Source organism: Anastrepha obliqua, chromosome 1 (assembly GCF_027943255.1).
Source record: "Anastrepha obliqua isolate idAnaObli1 chromosome 1, idAnaObli1_1.0, whole genome shotgun sequence".
Classification (NCBI taxonomy): domain Eukaryota; kingdom Metazoa; phylum Arthropoda; class Insecta; order Diptera; family Tephritidae; genus Anastrepha; species Anastrepha obliqua.
The window spans coordinates 32,973,297-32,989,197 of record NC_072892.1 but is presented as its reverse complement, the minus strand read 5'-3'; the positions used below and the strand labels follow the sequence as shown (position 1 = coordinate 32,989,197).

General features: G+C 35.9%; 1 protein-coding gene across 1 annotated transcript; it reads right to left on the bottom strand.

The window, feature by feature from the left end:
• Positions 1-7,670: 7,670 nt before the first annotated feature.
• On the bottom strand, positions 7,671-10,733 carry LOC129235522 (proto-oncogene c-Rel-like). The gene has a single exon (XM_054869409.1). The coding sequence runs from the start codon at positions 10,519-10,521 to the stop codon at positions 7,744-7,746; it is 2,778 nt and encodes a 925-aa protein (XP_054725384.1). The 5' UTR covers positions 10,522-10,733; the 3' UTR covers positions 7,671-7,743.
• Between the last annotated feature and the right edge of the window lie 5,168 nt (positions 10,734-15,901).

Below are 15,901 nucleotides of genomic sequence, written 5' to 3'. Positions count from 1 at the left end.
AATTCTCAGGAAGAAGCCAAAAAATGGCTCGATGACTGGTTTGCGGCCAAAGACGGCCAATTTTTTTAGCGCGTCATCCATAAATTGCCTGAGAGATGGGAAAAATGTGTCGCTAGCGATGGCTATTATTTTGAAGATTGAATTTGTAACCATTTTTTGTTATAAACGTTTGAAATTGAAAAAAAGTCTCATTTCATAGGTATGACGTATCTTTTGTCCGAGAACAATCACCAATATGGACGTACTTCTGCTTACTAGAAGCTGCTGCCCATTTAAATTCGAAATAAAAAGAGGAAAATGTAATTGGGGTTGGTAATGTTGCAAAAATGGCTTTTCAATGGAATCCGCAAGGATACGTCAAACTTGGATGCGCGCAATTTTCCACGAGAGTCTTTCCACTGCCACCTGGAACCAAATCAGATGCAGAAATCGGTTTACAGAATCCGTTGGAGAACATTTGTTTCAGCCCTATGTTCCGACTAGGAGTGATATAATATGCATTATGATGTTTTTCTTAAACAGTTTTTTTTCAATGGAGAATGTCATCTACATGAATATTTTTTCAAGGAATACAAAACCCAGAAAAAAGCCATGTAACCGATAGCCAAGGCGAGCATATGCCCGATATCATTTTCTAAAAATAAATGCCATGAAATTGTCTACCAGATTGTAATAAACAAAAATTCATTCCCACAATATTTCTGTTTTACTTAAGCTCTTAAAAAACACCCGATAGCAAACGAAATCCTTATTACGCTGCTACAGAAGCAAGATTTCTCTGAAAAAGCTTAAACCATTCAAATTCGTTTGGTAAACGCAGTCCGTCTTCCCGAAACCGCACCCAAACTACTCTACTTTCCGAAGAAATGATTCCCTAGTAATCTGACGCGTATTTTTTGAAATGCAAGCCATTGACACAGGTTATAAACGGTGCTACGCTTTTTCTCATCTGTTCAACCCCTAAAAATTTGTAAAGCCCGCAATCAAACCTGGAGCTCATATGGCCAAGCATTCAGAGTCTCGTTAGTATTTCAGTAAGGAGTTATTCCTTCATTTTTAAGAGCCGTAAAAAGTTGTCTGCTCTTCGTTCATCAGTGATGAGCCAAACCGAACGTTTTACAGATTAGTCGACCTACTCTTAATAGATAGTTTGATCTATCGAAGAAGCCAGTAATATCTCTCCAGCTAAGTCGACATCTATTTGAGCTGGAAACTTAGAAATCAATTCATTCAAGCCGAATTTAATTCTTCGATTATAGATGCAAAATACAGAATTGCCTCCCTCTTAGAGCTCTGGCGGCGGCATTATAAAAGACAAGAGTGTTAGCAGTTTTGAGTAATTAGTATAGTTCTTCTTCTTGTTTGGCGCGATAACCGCGTACGCGATTTTGGACGAGAGGAGGCCTTCCTTTTCCTCTGCTGGTAACGCACCGAATACTATCAGAATACTACGCTTTTGTGGTATGGTGGCGACGAAACATGGTTTAGTCCACAATCCGGGAACTAAACAGGCTACAAAGAAGTGTACGTTTATGCATCACGGGTGCCATGAGTACAACCTCTGGTGATGCTCTAAATGCGATGCTTGATTTGCTTCCCCTGAATCTTAAGATACAACAAGAAGCAATAAAAGCAATGTGTAGACTCCATAAATATGGACATAAAGAAATCTTTAGGTTGCTATCTGAGCAGTATCCTCTGTTTTTAGCACCTAAAGACGACCTGGTACCCACAGTTTCATTTGGAAGGAAATTTGATGTCAGATTGAGCAATGTCATTGCGTGAGCAATGGAGCAATCCAGAATGCATGCAGGGAGGTTTGACGGATATTTTCTTTACCGGATGGTACTTAAACGATGGTAATAAGTATCACTATGCTATGAGGTAAATGGCAACTGTTTTCCTAACAGAAGGTTTTGCTATCCTGAAAGTAGCCGAATGGATAATGGAGAAAAGATGGAGCGGGAAACAGATTGGAGTTTTCAGTGACAGTCAGGCTGCACTGAAGGCCCTGGAGAACGCGAAGCAAACCTCAAAGATTGTTCAAGAATGTAAGACGAAGCTTAATTCTGTCGCAAGACAAAACAAGGAGTGCAAGGAAACGAAATTGCCGATGAATTGGCCAACCGTGGATCAGCGGTTCCAACACAAGGGCCAGAACCAATAATCGGAATCAATTGAATCAGCGATTATGTAGGTAATCTACATAAAGAGCGTTGGTCCGGTCTAGAACGCTGCAGAACTGCAAAGTGTTTTATGACAAGCCCGAACAGAAAACTGTCAAACTTTCTACTAAAACTTAGAAGGAAAGACATTCGGTTGATGGTCGGTATCATTAAGGGACACAACCCATGGCCACCATTGGAATCATTGAGGACCCAGTGAGCCTGTCATGCTTGGAAGAGGCGGATAACACTGAGCACTTTCTGTATGAGTGTCTTACCTTTGCTAGAGCACGGCTACGAGTTTTGGATTCCGATGTCGTGAGAATGAATAATATTCGTTCTCTAAAACTGGAATATTTACAGATTTGTCAAAGAATCTGGAAAATTCTCACAGGACTAACTATCTCTATCTCTGTCTCTATTCTTTCCTGTCTTTTTCTCTGATACTTTTCTCCTTCCTTCCTTGACTATCCACCCCCTTTCCAGAGCTTTAAATACAATGGGCTTTTTAGCCTGCGTGTTTTAGGAGCCACTAAATCTCCTGGCTCAAATCAAATTTCAATTTCATCAAAGCCTAAGCTTTTGTATCCATTCGGACGACATGATCCAGCCAACGAAGCCGCTGGATCTTTATTTGCTCGTAAGCTCATACAGCTCATTGTTCCATCGCTCAAAACACTCGCCGTCGCCAACGTGCAAAGTTTGCATTTTTTTATTCAATTACTGATCAGAAAAATTATGCATTTAAGCAGTAAAAAAGTTTGGAAAAAGTGCGCAAATTAACTCAAACGCTTAATACGAAACAGAGAGCGCAGCAACGGGATTCTGAAAGCTGCAATCGTTGAATAATATAAAAATATTCACGAACATCGCAAGCCATCAAAATAAAACATATGGACACACATACATAAGTACATACATATGTAAATACATGTTTAGGCATCATTTGTGCACCTTTAGGCGCATTACTCTGATATTTTAGTGATAAAGCGTTCAAATGTAATTTTTGTTTAATTTTTGATATTTTTCCTTTTTTTTGGGAAAAACTATACAAAGTTTTTCAGCGTGAATTGTTTTGAAAATTCTAAATTTCAAGTTCATCTCCCTTGTAAACTCTCAATTTATAAATGTATGCACACACATGCAAACATATTTGCATATGCTATTAACTATTTATCTACATATAAGTCACTTAAATGGCCCACTGTTGCACTGTAGTTTCATCACAAAATTCCCGAACCCACATAGTCATAAATAAAGAAATACTACAAGAATTTCACAAGTTCACCCTTAAAATAAAAGAAGAAAATAAGCAAAAAAAAAAAAAACAACAAAAATATAAACAAACAAATTCACCTATTGTACGAAAAGTGTTATTTGTAATATTCAACTCTCTTATACGTATTTGTGTATATATAAAAGAGTAATTAGCAAGTAAATAAGAACATAGAATTAAGTGAATTGAATTTAATGGAGAATTATTATAATTAATGATGTTTATATTATGTGCGTAAGAGAGAAAGTGAGAAATAAAAATTAAATAAACTGGTGTAAAAGACAATTTCATGTTGAATTAATCATGAAGTAAAATCGATAGCGTATAAAAGCAAGAGAACGAATAATAATTACAGTGTGAGAAATTAAATAAAAAACAAAACACACAAAAAATTATAAAAAATTTACAAAACAGAAATAAAAAAATAATAAATATTATTTGGAATTTTCTTATCTATATATTTTTTCTATTGCAAGGTATGTATGCTTATTTATAATTGAATGATGACTGAGAAATTTTAAATTTCATATATCTCATCTCAATACCTCATCGGAAGATTCTATTTGTGGAAAAACATCAAGACGCGCCCCACAAATAGGAGGAGGATCTCGGTCAAACATCTAAAAGAAGTTTGCGTGCCAATTATTTATTTTTATTTATTCTTCTAGGAAGATTTATAACTTTTGCAAATGGCGTCGGACGCAAATTATATTTGACACTTGATTTTTATTGCAAAAATAGCAACTTATAGCACATTTCATTGGAATAGTTACCAACATATGGATATCAGAGGAAATGTTAAAAAATGGTTTAATAAGAAATATTTTTAATTGGCAATGCCTCGTGTTTTTTATTACAAGCATAGAAACTTATGAGCAACTTAATGAAGCCCATTTGGATAGTTACTGAAACACGGATATCAGATGAAATGTTCAAACAAAGGTTTGGTAAAAAATATGTTTAGTTGGTGTTGCCAATTGGTATTTATTGTTTTATGCAAAATAGCAACTTATAGCAGGTTTCATTGGAATACCTAGGTAGTAAAATGTGGATATCAGAGAAAATGTAAAAAAAAATTGGCTCAATAAAAAATAGGTTTAGTTGACGTTGCCACATTTTTTTTAACAAAAATTGCTATTTATCACGCATTCCATTTGAATGGGTACTAAAATCGGAATGTCAGATGAAGGGTATTAAAACAAAGGCATAATAAAAAATGATGTTGCCACGTGATTTTTTGAATTTGGAAATCATATAAAATGTTAAAAAAGTGGATTAATAAAAAATATTTATATTTGGCGTTGCCACACGTTGTTCTTTCTTTGTTGTACAAATAGCTAGTTATGATGAATTTCCTTTAAATAGGTACTAAAATAGGAATGTCAGATGAAGGGTATTAAAACAAAGGCATAATAAAAAATGATGTTGCCACGTGGTTTTTATTGCAAAAATGGCAACTTATGATGCAATTCATTTGAATAGGTACAAAATGTGCATGTCAGATGATATGTTAAAAACAATGGTTTAATAAAAAATATGTTTAGCAGTGGTACCACCTGTGTTTTTTTTTTTTTGAGAAAAAGAAATTCATTAGAAAAATGTATTAATTGTAAAAAACTATACAAATATATGTCAATGCAAAGATAAATATAGCATTTATCTAATAATATTTTTAAATGGCGTTGCCACCTAATTAAAAAAAACATTTTCAGTCGAGGTTGAGATATGAATATAGATTAATAAATGATAAAAAGAGTCGCGATAATACAGAAAAAGGATTAATAGAATTACAACTACTTTTTATAGCGTTGCCACATACATGCGTAAAGTTAAAAGTAAAGATTTCCATCACGCACAACAGTTTTTTATTTAGTAAAAAAAATATTCAAAAATAAAATTGGATATTTTTTATTTTATTTTATTTATTTTATGGATATTATTAGTTTATTTATACAAATAATAATCTAGAAATACACAACATTTCTTCCATATTATGGTCTTGAAGTCCTCAACCATCTGTGGGATCCTTCTGCTAGAAAAATGTGACACACAGATGGCGCTTCAAGCAGTAAGAAGGCGTTGTTCCTAAGCAACTACAGGTGGGTTAATCACCTACCCTGTCAGAAATCAAATAGATTAACGAAACCAACACAAGACTGAGTCTTGTCGAGGCCCTATGCCCCCGAGTGGAGTGAACAAGGAAAACAAAAACATGTTCTTAAACCCAAAGAGTTTCTTATAGTGTAATTACTCTAGACTTAAACGTAACTTTGTACCCTAAAGAGCAACCTGCGAAAGCGGAAACATTTATAAATTATTATTCAAGCCTTAAGAAACTGAGAAAGCTATTTGGATCCCTCAGTTACGAAAATTGAGATCCCTCAGTTATGTAAATTGAGAGCGATGAGAGAGTCGTGCCGCCATATGCTTAGTTTCTTTTTAATTCAGTAAACCTCCAAAATTTTTGTATGTGACATAAATTTATTTGAGGTGGCATCTTTAAGGCCGTTGTTCATTTTATCTGTCAAAAACAAAATGTGTTATATATTTATAGTAACTGTAAACATATGTTCAGCACAAAACAAAAATCAAATGTCGAATGTACGTTGCCCGCGAAATTTGAAGTCACCTGATCTTTTGAACACACCTCGTATATGTTCATATCTTAAGAGGAATTATAATATAATTAAGTAATGTTTAATTTTTTCTAAAAAAAGTAAAATTTTTTTGGTTGCAACAAAATACGTAAGAAATCGAAAAAGGCAGCTAAACTCGCAAAAATTTTTTCATAAGCCATTACCCAAAAAAATCCATTTTAATACAAGTAAGTATGATAAAATTACACGCCATTTAGTGAGCCGACAGCCAAGCGGCAAGTGAGCAAGCAATTAAGGCATCTGTTTCTATTAGGATGCGTTCGAAGCAAGTCTGGAAATGCCAAAACTCCCTTTAGACCACATCCGAATACTTTGAAATTCAGCTCAGACCACAGAGATATCATTGGTAATTGCTGGGCGAATGAACTAGACAGGAGATCCGTGAGCTAGTTTGCCCGCTAAATGAGAAAATTGGGCTCCTGAAAAAATGTGCATAGCCTCAACTCAGCATGCGCTGGGCAAGGGCGCCAACTTGTAAAGTCGCAAGATCGTTCTGGCGTTCAAAGGAGCTTCAAATCTCAAATTGTGTGCTTATCTTTGGCGGATACTGTCTAGAGGATGAGGTGGAATCATCGCAGCACCTTCTGCTCAGTTGTACTCCCTTCGCCGGGCTAAGATTTCCGCATCTTGGCCATAACTCTTGCATTACACCTACGAATATAGCAGGTTTAGATATGACCCACTGTAAATAGTCATCAATCGGTCGTTTTCATAAGCTTTCAACCCCCATTCGCCCTACTCACCCATTACCTGCTTCTTCACCCTTTCCATTGTTTGTTTATTGTCCAAGTGGGCCCTCTTTGGCAACCAAATAACTTAACCTAATCTAGGTAATTCGACAAAAATTTTCTTCAAAATTGTAACTTCCATCGAAAATACTGGTGAGCTTCCTGCTTGCCTTTTTTCGTTTTTTTAGAAGTACACCTACAAGTTAAGATTCATATCGCAACAAAACTAAGTACGTATATTAATGCTGTTATCAGGGTGTTTGAGATATATTAAAAATGGAAAATTGAAAAATATATAAACAAAATTGTTTTATTAAAAGTAGTGAAAATTTTTACGACATTTGTACAAAGGATGATTTTAACGAAATGAATACGATTTTGGGTCCATATCCTTTACTTGATTTACTTGATGGTAGTTCGCTATCCTGTTCTTGATTATGTGTTGTTGCTTTAAATGTTTTTAGAAAGGACTGCACAGCGTTATTTTAAAAGCAAAGATAATCGATGGCCTACAAAGGCTTAAAATTTTGTTTCCTTTCAACTTTTTTTATTTAAAATTGTCTTTTTTTAATTTTGATTTTTAATTAAAATACTTTTTTTTAACTTTTTCTTTTATTTTAATTTTCTTTTTATTTTTTGTTTATTTAAAAATTGTCTTTTTATTTTTATATAAATTTTTTTTTAATTTTTTTCTTATTTAAAAAATGTTTTTCTTAAAATTTTTTTTATTTTTTTTTTTTTTTAAATTAAAAATTGTTTTTCATTCAATTTTATTTTTTTAAATTTACCGTTTTTTCTAATTTTTTTTGATACATTTTTTTTTTTTTGTTTTGTTTTTTTTTTTAATTTTTCTATTTTTGGTTTTCCATAGACAATCTCCAATGTGTGTATAAAATTTGGTCGATTGCACTCAAGTTTTAGAAAAACTCAAAATTGTCCGATTTATTTATACTTGCAGAAAGCTCTAACTCATCGTTTGTGAGTTGTAAAATCGCTTGTTCCACACGGCTTTCGTGGATCAACTCATTACTATCTATGTTCAAAAGGGTGGTAATAGTTTCGTCTTCATCGTCATCTCCAACAAAATCAAAACTACCCACATCTGCGTGGGTTTTTATTAGCACTTCGTTATTAATGAGTTGTTGCTGCAACATTTGCGATTGAGATTCCCATTGCGGTTCTGTTTTCAATGGCTGATATTGTTGTTGTTGAGTCGACGACAAATGCTGCTCATGGAGTTGTGGCTGCTGCTGTTGTTGCTCATGCTGAATTATACCTGACGCAGTGGCCGCCAAAAAATTTCGCATATTGGACTCAGTGCTGTTACCGTTAAGATTGCTTAGCGCTGATGCTGCAAACAAAACAACATTGGCGAATTGTTGCTCCCAACTGGTCTTATTTGTGCTGTTAGTGGCATTGGGTTGAGTTTGGTTCTGTGGCTGCGGTTGCTGATAGTGTTGTTGTACGATTGGCATATTTTGAGGCGGCGGCTGTTGAGTCTCCTGGAGTGCTAAGTATTGAAGCCTTGTTTGTTGTTGCTGCTGTTGTAGTTGCGGCTGCGGCTGCGGCTTCGGCCTTCGATAGTGTTGTTGCTCGATTGACATATTTTGAGGCGGTGTTGCTTTTTGAGTCTCCGATACTTCTAAGTACTGAAGCCTTGTTTGGTGTTGCTGCAGTTGAAACTGCGGCTGTGGCCGCGGCTGCTGATAGTGTTGTTGTACGATTGGCATATTTTGAGGTGGTGTTGCCTGTTGAGTCTTCGAAAGTGCGAAATATTGCAGCTTTGTTTGGTGCTGTTGCTGTTGCAGCTGCGGCTTTCGATAGTGTTGTTGTTCGTCAAGCATGTTTTGAGGCGGTGTTACCTGTTGAGCCTCCCAAAGTGCAAAATATTGCGACTTTTCGTGGTACTTCTGCCTTTGTAGGTGCGGCTGTGGCCGCGACTGCTGATAGTGTTGTTGTACGATTGGCATATTTTGGGGCGGTGTTGCCTGTTGAGTCTTCGAGAGTGCGAAATATTGCTGCTTTGTTTGGTGCTGCTGCTGTTGTTGCTGCGGCTGTGGCCGCGACTGCCGATAGTGTTGTTGTAAGATTGGCATATTTCGAGGCGGAGTTGCCTGTTGACACTCCTGCGGTGATAAATATTGAAGCATTGTTTGCTGCTGTGGCTGCGGCTGCTGATAGTGTTGTTGCCCGTTTGGCATAGCCTGTGGCGGTATTGACTGTTGAACCTCCTGGAGCGCTAAATATTGCGGTTTTATTTGGTGCTGTTGCTGTTGTTGCTGAAGCTGCTGGCAAGCTCCAGCCATCCCATTTGCATTAGGTCTATTCGCTGCTACAGGAACTTGTTTAGTTTCTGGTGGATCACCACCACCTCTTGCCGCGATGAAGGCGGGAATCGATGATGTATTTCTGCCCGTAACCATTGTGTGGAGTGAGGGTGAGGGTGAAGACGAAGGTAAGTAGAAAGTTGAGGATGAGGATGAAGGGGAGGATGGGGCTGAGGGTGAGGATGATGATGTATTTGACGGTGACTTGACCTCTGGAGGTGGAGTAAGCTGAGAGTTATTGAAATTAAAAAGTGGAAATGATACTCCGCTTGGTGCATTCCCTAATTTAAGCGGAATATTAACTTGAGGATTGAGGCCAATCCGTTCACATTTACGTCTTAATAGCATTAGATTCGATTCGGGCTCGACTGGCTTATACGTGAATTGCACAGGGTCACTAGCAATACCATCCGAAGCTCGTACCAGCTGTACGAATACCGTTACTGGTTTGGTGATATTGATGTTATGATACCTGGGCGTTTTCAAACGTATCGAAGATTGTTTGTGTACATCATAAATCTCAAAGGAACCAAAAGCTTCCCAAGTGGTAACGCCATTCTGCTCTTCATAAAATCGCACCGAAACATCCTCTTTAACTACCTTATTGCAGAGCAATATAATTTCAGTGCAGCCCAACACTGAACCCGAGCAACAAATTTCGTGTATGGCTAGACGAAGCAGAGACCTTTTGTCATAGATTGGCTTGGTAACGACAGGCTTCAATGGCACCGTTAAATGTCCATTCTCGTCTGCAATGAACACTTGAAAGCACAATCGCACCACGTTTAAATCTATGCAATGCGGGGACAAACGGTGCGAAAAACCCGTTTCAAAAGGATCAACACGTATAGACTCTCGTTTTTTCAGGGCCATATCAACATCACTCCGCTTTGTACTCTTGATACCTAAACTGTGGAATTCGGCACGATGTGGTATCTGTAAGATACAAACACCGTGTATGTAACCGTCCTTGTTTAATATAGTGTGCGGATGAGGTTTGTACGGAGCATCTTCGGTCACACAGGAGATAATTACCACCGCGCGCCCTTTGTAGTTGAGAATTTCGATGGCGGGATAGGTTTCTCTTGATGGAGACCAATTCTCGCCCAACAACATGGAGGACGTCTGACTGTCGCTACTGTAACGGAATTTGAACCATTTGTCCGCGGGATGCTCCACAATTCGAACATATGGCTTTGAACTTTCCTCATTAGTATTGCGATTTGGCGTTTGCTGTTCCCCGGGATCACAATTAGAATTTGTATTTTGCTGTGTTTGGTGCTTTAGCGTTTCGCGTAGCAGTCGTCGCGGACTCACACTCGACTTTTTGCTCATGGAAGCGGAAGCACTTCTTTTTTTGGAACTCATAGTAATGTCTATTAGAAGGGTTCCTCAAAATCCCCTAAAGTTGCTTAAATGTGGAAATTCACAATTTTCACCGTATCAAATTAGTTTTCTAATTAAACTGAACGAGCGAAATCGCACACAAAACACACGAAATTTTATAACAGGAATCAATAGTTGTGCGTCCAGTGCAGATACCAGCGCGTTAAGTTTTACTTAATATCCTACGATTCTCTCTCTTTTATATTCAAGCTGCTCGGCACATTCTAATCGCCAATGTCAGAAGACACAGCTGCTCTTTGACAATTACTCGAAGAAGAATGCCGTTCCGAGCAACTAACAACAAAGCCATTGCTTTTGTTTTTCTTCTCTATGCACTACTTTCCCTTCGCCTCGCTTTTATTTTACTCGCAGGCATTAAAAGCAGAAAAACGAATGCTCGCTAAATCGTTGAAACAGGTAGGAAGGAACTCAATAAATGTGTTAAAAGCAATCCACATTAAACAGATGGCTCGAGTAAAGCAAAATCATAAAGGGCGATGTATTTTGTTTTTGTTTTTGCTTTTGATCTCTCGAATGTCAAAGTCTATAAACAAAGGTTGGCAGTCAGAGAAACTTCAACAAAATTTGACAATTCAGGGACCAAATAAATAGAAAAAAATCAAAATTGCGGCCCTACTGCTGCTACCTGCTTCGAGTTGAACGGGAACTCGAATATGAAGTTGGTAGCTGTTCAAGGCTCAGTACGAGAATAACCATATTTTTTTAAATCGAAAAAAGATTAAAATAAGTATTTATTGCGTATTTCTTTCTGTTTTATATAGAAAAAGTACGAATCGTAAAAATTTTGTGTGGAAGATGCCGGCAGGTATGTTTTATGATACTATTTGAAAATCTGAAACAAAAGGCAGCAAATAACGAGGGCAACCTGATAAGGGGAAAAAATACAAACAAAAAATTATCTGTAGCGCAAATAATAAACCTTATTTTTTTCCAAACTAGTCATACATTGAATTATGCGTCAGATGGGGTCTCAATCATATGATGACTAAAAAAATCCCTAGAAATCAAAGGAAGATCGTAAAGTTTTCAAATATTTTTTTTTTATTCTAGTAGCGGGGCATAGCTACAGTCATACTGATTAATAATTTTTTTGGGTTTTATGTTTTTGTGTTTCAGATAAATAGAAGATCCAAAATGGACAACACCGTTCAGGTCCAATTTTTCGGGAGGGTCAACTTCCGCACCATTTTTAAAATATTAAAATTAAAAATTTTGTTTTTTTCATTTTTGAATGTAAAAGAAGTTAAATCAAAAGCCTAAAGAATTTAAATACCGTTTTACAATTTTTTATTGTAAAAAAATAATTCCTGAAAATACCCTAAGTTCTCAAGCTCTAGACCGCCGTGGCCGAATGGGTTGGTGCGTGACTACCATTCGGAATTCAGGTTCTCTCTCTCGGTTCGAATCTCGGTGAAGGACCAAAAATTAAGAAAAATATTTTTCTAATAGCGGTCGCCCCTCGGCAGGCAATGGCAAACCTCCGAGTTTATTTATGTCATGAAAAAGCTCCTCATAATAAAATATCTGCCGTTCGGAATCGGCTTGAAACTGTAGTTCCCTCCATTTGTGGAGCAACATCAAGACGCACACCACAAATAGGAGGAGGTGCTCGGCCAAACACCCAAAAAGGGTGTACGCGCCAATTATATACATATATATAGCGTGGGCCATGTAAAATTTGCTTTTTGAATCGGCTATAAAAAACAAACTAATCAATATTTTTTCAAACTTTTTTTTTATTTTGAAGATTGAACATTGTCAAATATGAATGAAAAATAATATCGTTCAAATGTTACTGCCACGACTGGCTTTACAGTAGGCCATTCGATGCACCCAATTTTTAAGCACATTTTCGATTATTTGGGCTCCAATTTCATGAATGGCAACTTCGATTTCGTGTTTTAAAGCATCAGTGGTCTCTGGATGGTTCGCATAGCATTTGTCCTTAACGGTTCCCCACAAAAAATAGTCCAACGGGCTTAAATCGCAGCTCCGAGGCGGCCAATCGATATCGGAATTTCGGCTGATTATTCGTTTTTTTAAAAAACGGTAGCCAAAAGTTCGAGTGTAACTTTGGCAGTGTGACAAGTTGCACCGTCCTGTTGAAACCAAATGTCGTCCATGTCATCCTCTTCAATTTTTGGAAACAAAAACTCGTTGAGCATGTCACGGTAACGCTCGCCATTTACTGTAACCGCGGCTTTCTGAGCCCCAAATCCGACAATTTTGCTTATTGACGTAGCCACTGATGTGAAAATCAGAAAAGAAGAAGAAGACTCACCACTTTCGAAATAGGTTTTCCATATTTCCCAATTTTTTTCAAGCGTATAGCGTCCCATTTCGTAAATGTCAAACCTTTAAGTAAATTATGAACACATTTGAGATGTCATTTGTGTTACCATTCTCAAAAAAATAGGTGGTTCAAAAAGCAAACGCTATATGGCCCACCCGTATTTATATAGACCACCGGGACCCCTTAAGGCAGTAGTCTGCTTTACAGGCTTCAAAAAATCGATTTTTTTGTTTTGTTTTAAATCTCTTCCAAAACTATCCAAGAATATGTCTTTAAAATTCCAGAGGCCAATTCGACATATTTTCGAAGCTAGAGCAGTTTTGGTGGCCGAGCGTCGAGCAGGTGCAAATGCTCAGGCAGAACTTTAAAGCGCGTTTTCTCGAGTTTTCATTTTCACAAGTGTTAGAAAACGGTGCCGACGATAGCAAAAAGAATATATGTCCGATCGAAAAAAACCAAAGTGATCTAGCTTCAGTATTAAATTATCTTCTATTTGAACTAAAAAAGTTGGACAAAAGTATTATTTAAACTACTTGTTTTGCAACTTAAAGTCAATTTTTTTTTTTAAAAAAGTGAATTTTTTTTTCAAACTTCGAAAAAATTTGGAATTTTATAACTTCTTCGGTATTTTTTTAGTTCATAAAGAAAAGAAACTTATAAAAATTAAAAAAAAATTTGGTTCGACTGTTTCAGATGCATCGCACGACCTCCATCACCGGCACCGATTTACAAGTGCAGACTCCAGGCGCTCCAGAAAAATACTTACAACTTTAAAAAATTTCAATATTTTTTAAAAATAAATATTGTTTTTTAAAGTTTAAATATAGTACACTATCGTCTTAAAATTCCGTTTACCGCAAATATTTCCTTCCCTTTCAAAAAAAATTGCTAAAAAAACGCTTTTTTCGGCTTCTAAAGCAGACTACTGCCTTAAGCATAACCAGATAGACTTCTTACATATATTCATATCAGATTTTAAGCAAAGACTTCATTCCTGATCGTAATATAGCAACGATAATGTAAGAATACCTACGTCATGCTATAAAATAAATAAAAAGTATATTTTCGGTTGTTAAATTTTTTTATTTACTTTAAATATGAAAACTTTTTGTTCAAATTAGAAAATCCATGATTTACTCTCCGTAATAAAATGTTAATGCATACAGAATCCTTAACCTATGCAGAGCCCACGTACATTAGTGAGAATACACTGCACTCAATTCTCTCCAGAAGTTCTCCACTGTGGCGCTTGGATCAGTAAAATTGTCTTCGCCGGGCGCTTTCCTTTTTAACAATTCACGCTATTCGTTGTCCATGAGTCCCCTGAATACTTGAACGTCTTCTGCATCTACTCGTCCTTTTTATGTTCTCTGATTTGTTTTTTTATGTTGTTTGTTGTACATTTTTCACCCTCTAATTTCTTTTTCGACTCTACAACGCCCAAAAATTTAAATTTCTTGTAGTCCAGGTTACCACCAAAAAATATATCTTAGCAGAGACAAACACCAAAAGTAATTATTCCTGTTCAGTTTCTGGGTCATCCTGTGCGCAAATAGAAGGCAATGAATGCTATTGTGAATGTATGCTGTACTGTACGAGGCAATTTTAAATGCATTGATTTTCCGTCGTACTGTACCATGCAATGCTACCAGAGAATGTTAATGGAACATTCTCTGGTGCGGATAATGTTGTTTATTTAAACACAGAATGTTAATGTTCCATTAACATTCCTTGATTTAAATGTACGCGTATGTATTTGTTTTCAAATTGGTATTTAATTATTATGAAATAAAAATAAAAATAAGAAAAAATCAAAGCATAAATAAATAAGAGTTTCCATATTTAAATAAACAAGGACAATTGTGGATATACGCAATTACTAAATAGTTTGGATAGTTGGGTCAGTGGAATTTTAAGGAGTGAGACGCCGCAAATAAAGCGATTAAGGATTTTTCGCAAGGAAGTCGATGTAAAAGTCATTGGAAAGTTAAAAAGGATTATTACCGAGGGTTTATGACAAAAATCCGATTAACCTCCGATTCTTCGAACCTCCAGAATTAAACTACAAAACAAAGAAATAAATATAAAAAATTAGATAAATTGTCAAAGCAAAAATAAAAGATGTATGATAAAAAATAAAAAAATACTTGAGGGCATAAGAAAAAATGTCGTGCATTCGTTGCATGGAAAAAATTATCAAAAATCTGCGCGACTTTTGAGGCATTTCAGAGTTATAGTTTCTTATACTAAAGTCTTTTTTTTCCTTGTTCACTCCACTCGGAAGCATAGGGTCTCGACAAGACTCAGTTTCGTTAATCTATTATTGCTTTCTGACAGGGTAGGTAATTAGCTTGCCTGCTAAAATTTAATAGGTTATAAAACTGCGTATTTGAAATTTTTCTAAAAATTCTTATTAAAAATGTTGATGAAAATTTGGCGATTTTTTATAAATTTTGTACTAAAATTCAAACTTTCATTGATGTTACATTTGAAAAAAAAGAGGTTGTGTGTAAAGTCGGCTTACTGACGATAGTTTAGCGTGACAACGTCATAAGAAAATACTGATGGAATGGTTGCATTTTTCAAATCAAAATTTTAATTTTATTTGTTTGATAGATATTTTGTATGGATATAGAGAAGGAGGTACAAAACAAAAACAGAAAAGTAGTCAAAACTGGTCTAAGTGTCGCCCTACTAATTAGCTGCATGCCACGTGTGTTATTATTGTACCATGAAAAAGTACCATAAGTCCCTTTCCGGTGTATTACTTTAAATAAAATTGTATTTTCGTGAAGTAATAAAAAAATTTTGGTAACATTTTTTTGGCTTCAAATTGATGCAACTCATTTATAAATTTTTTGAAAATTGAAAATAAATTTTTTATTACTACTAACATTTTTCTGCTTGCTTTTAGTCTATAAATTTTTTTTCATTTTTGTTTTTTGTTTTGTAAGCCAATATTCTTATCAGTAAAAGAATTTGAGTGATAGCGACGTGCTCTGAGATGCATAATGGGCAAGTATACACACACACACACACACAAGAACA

Bases quoted from the DNA above. Each gene is read 5' to 3' on its own strand.
- LOC129235522 (XM_054869409.1), bottom strand. From the start codon at position 10,521: ATGAGTTCCAAAAAAAGAAGTGCTTCCGCTTCCATGAGCAAAAAGTCG.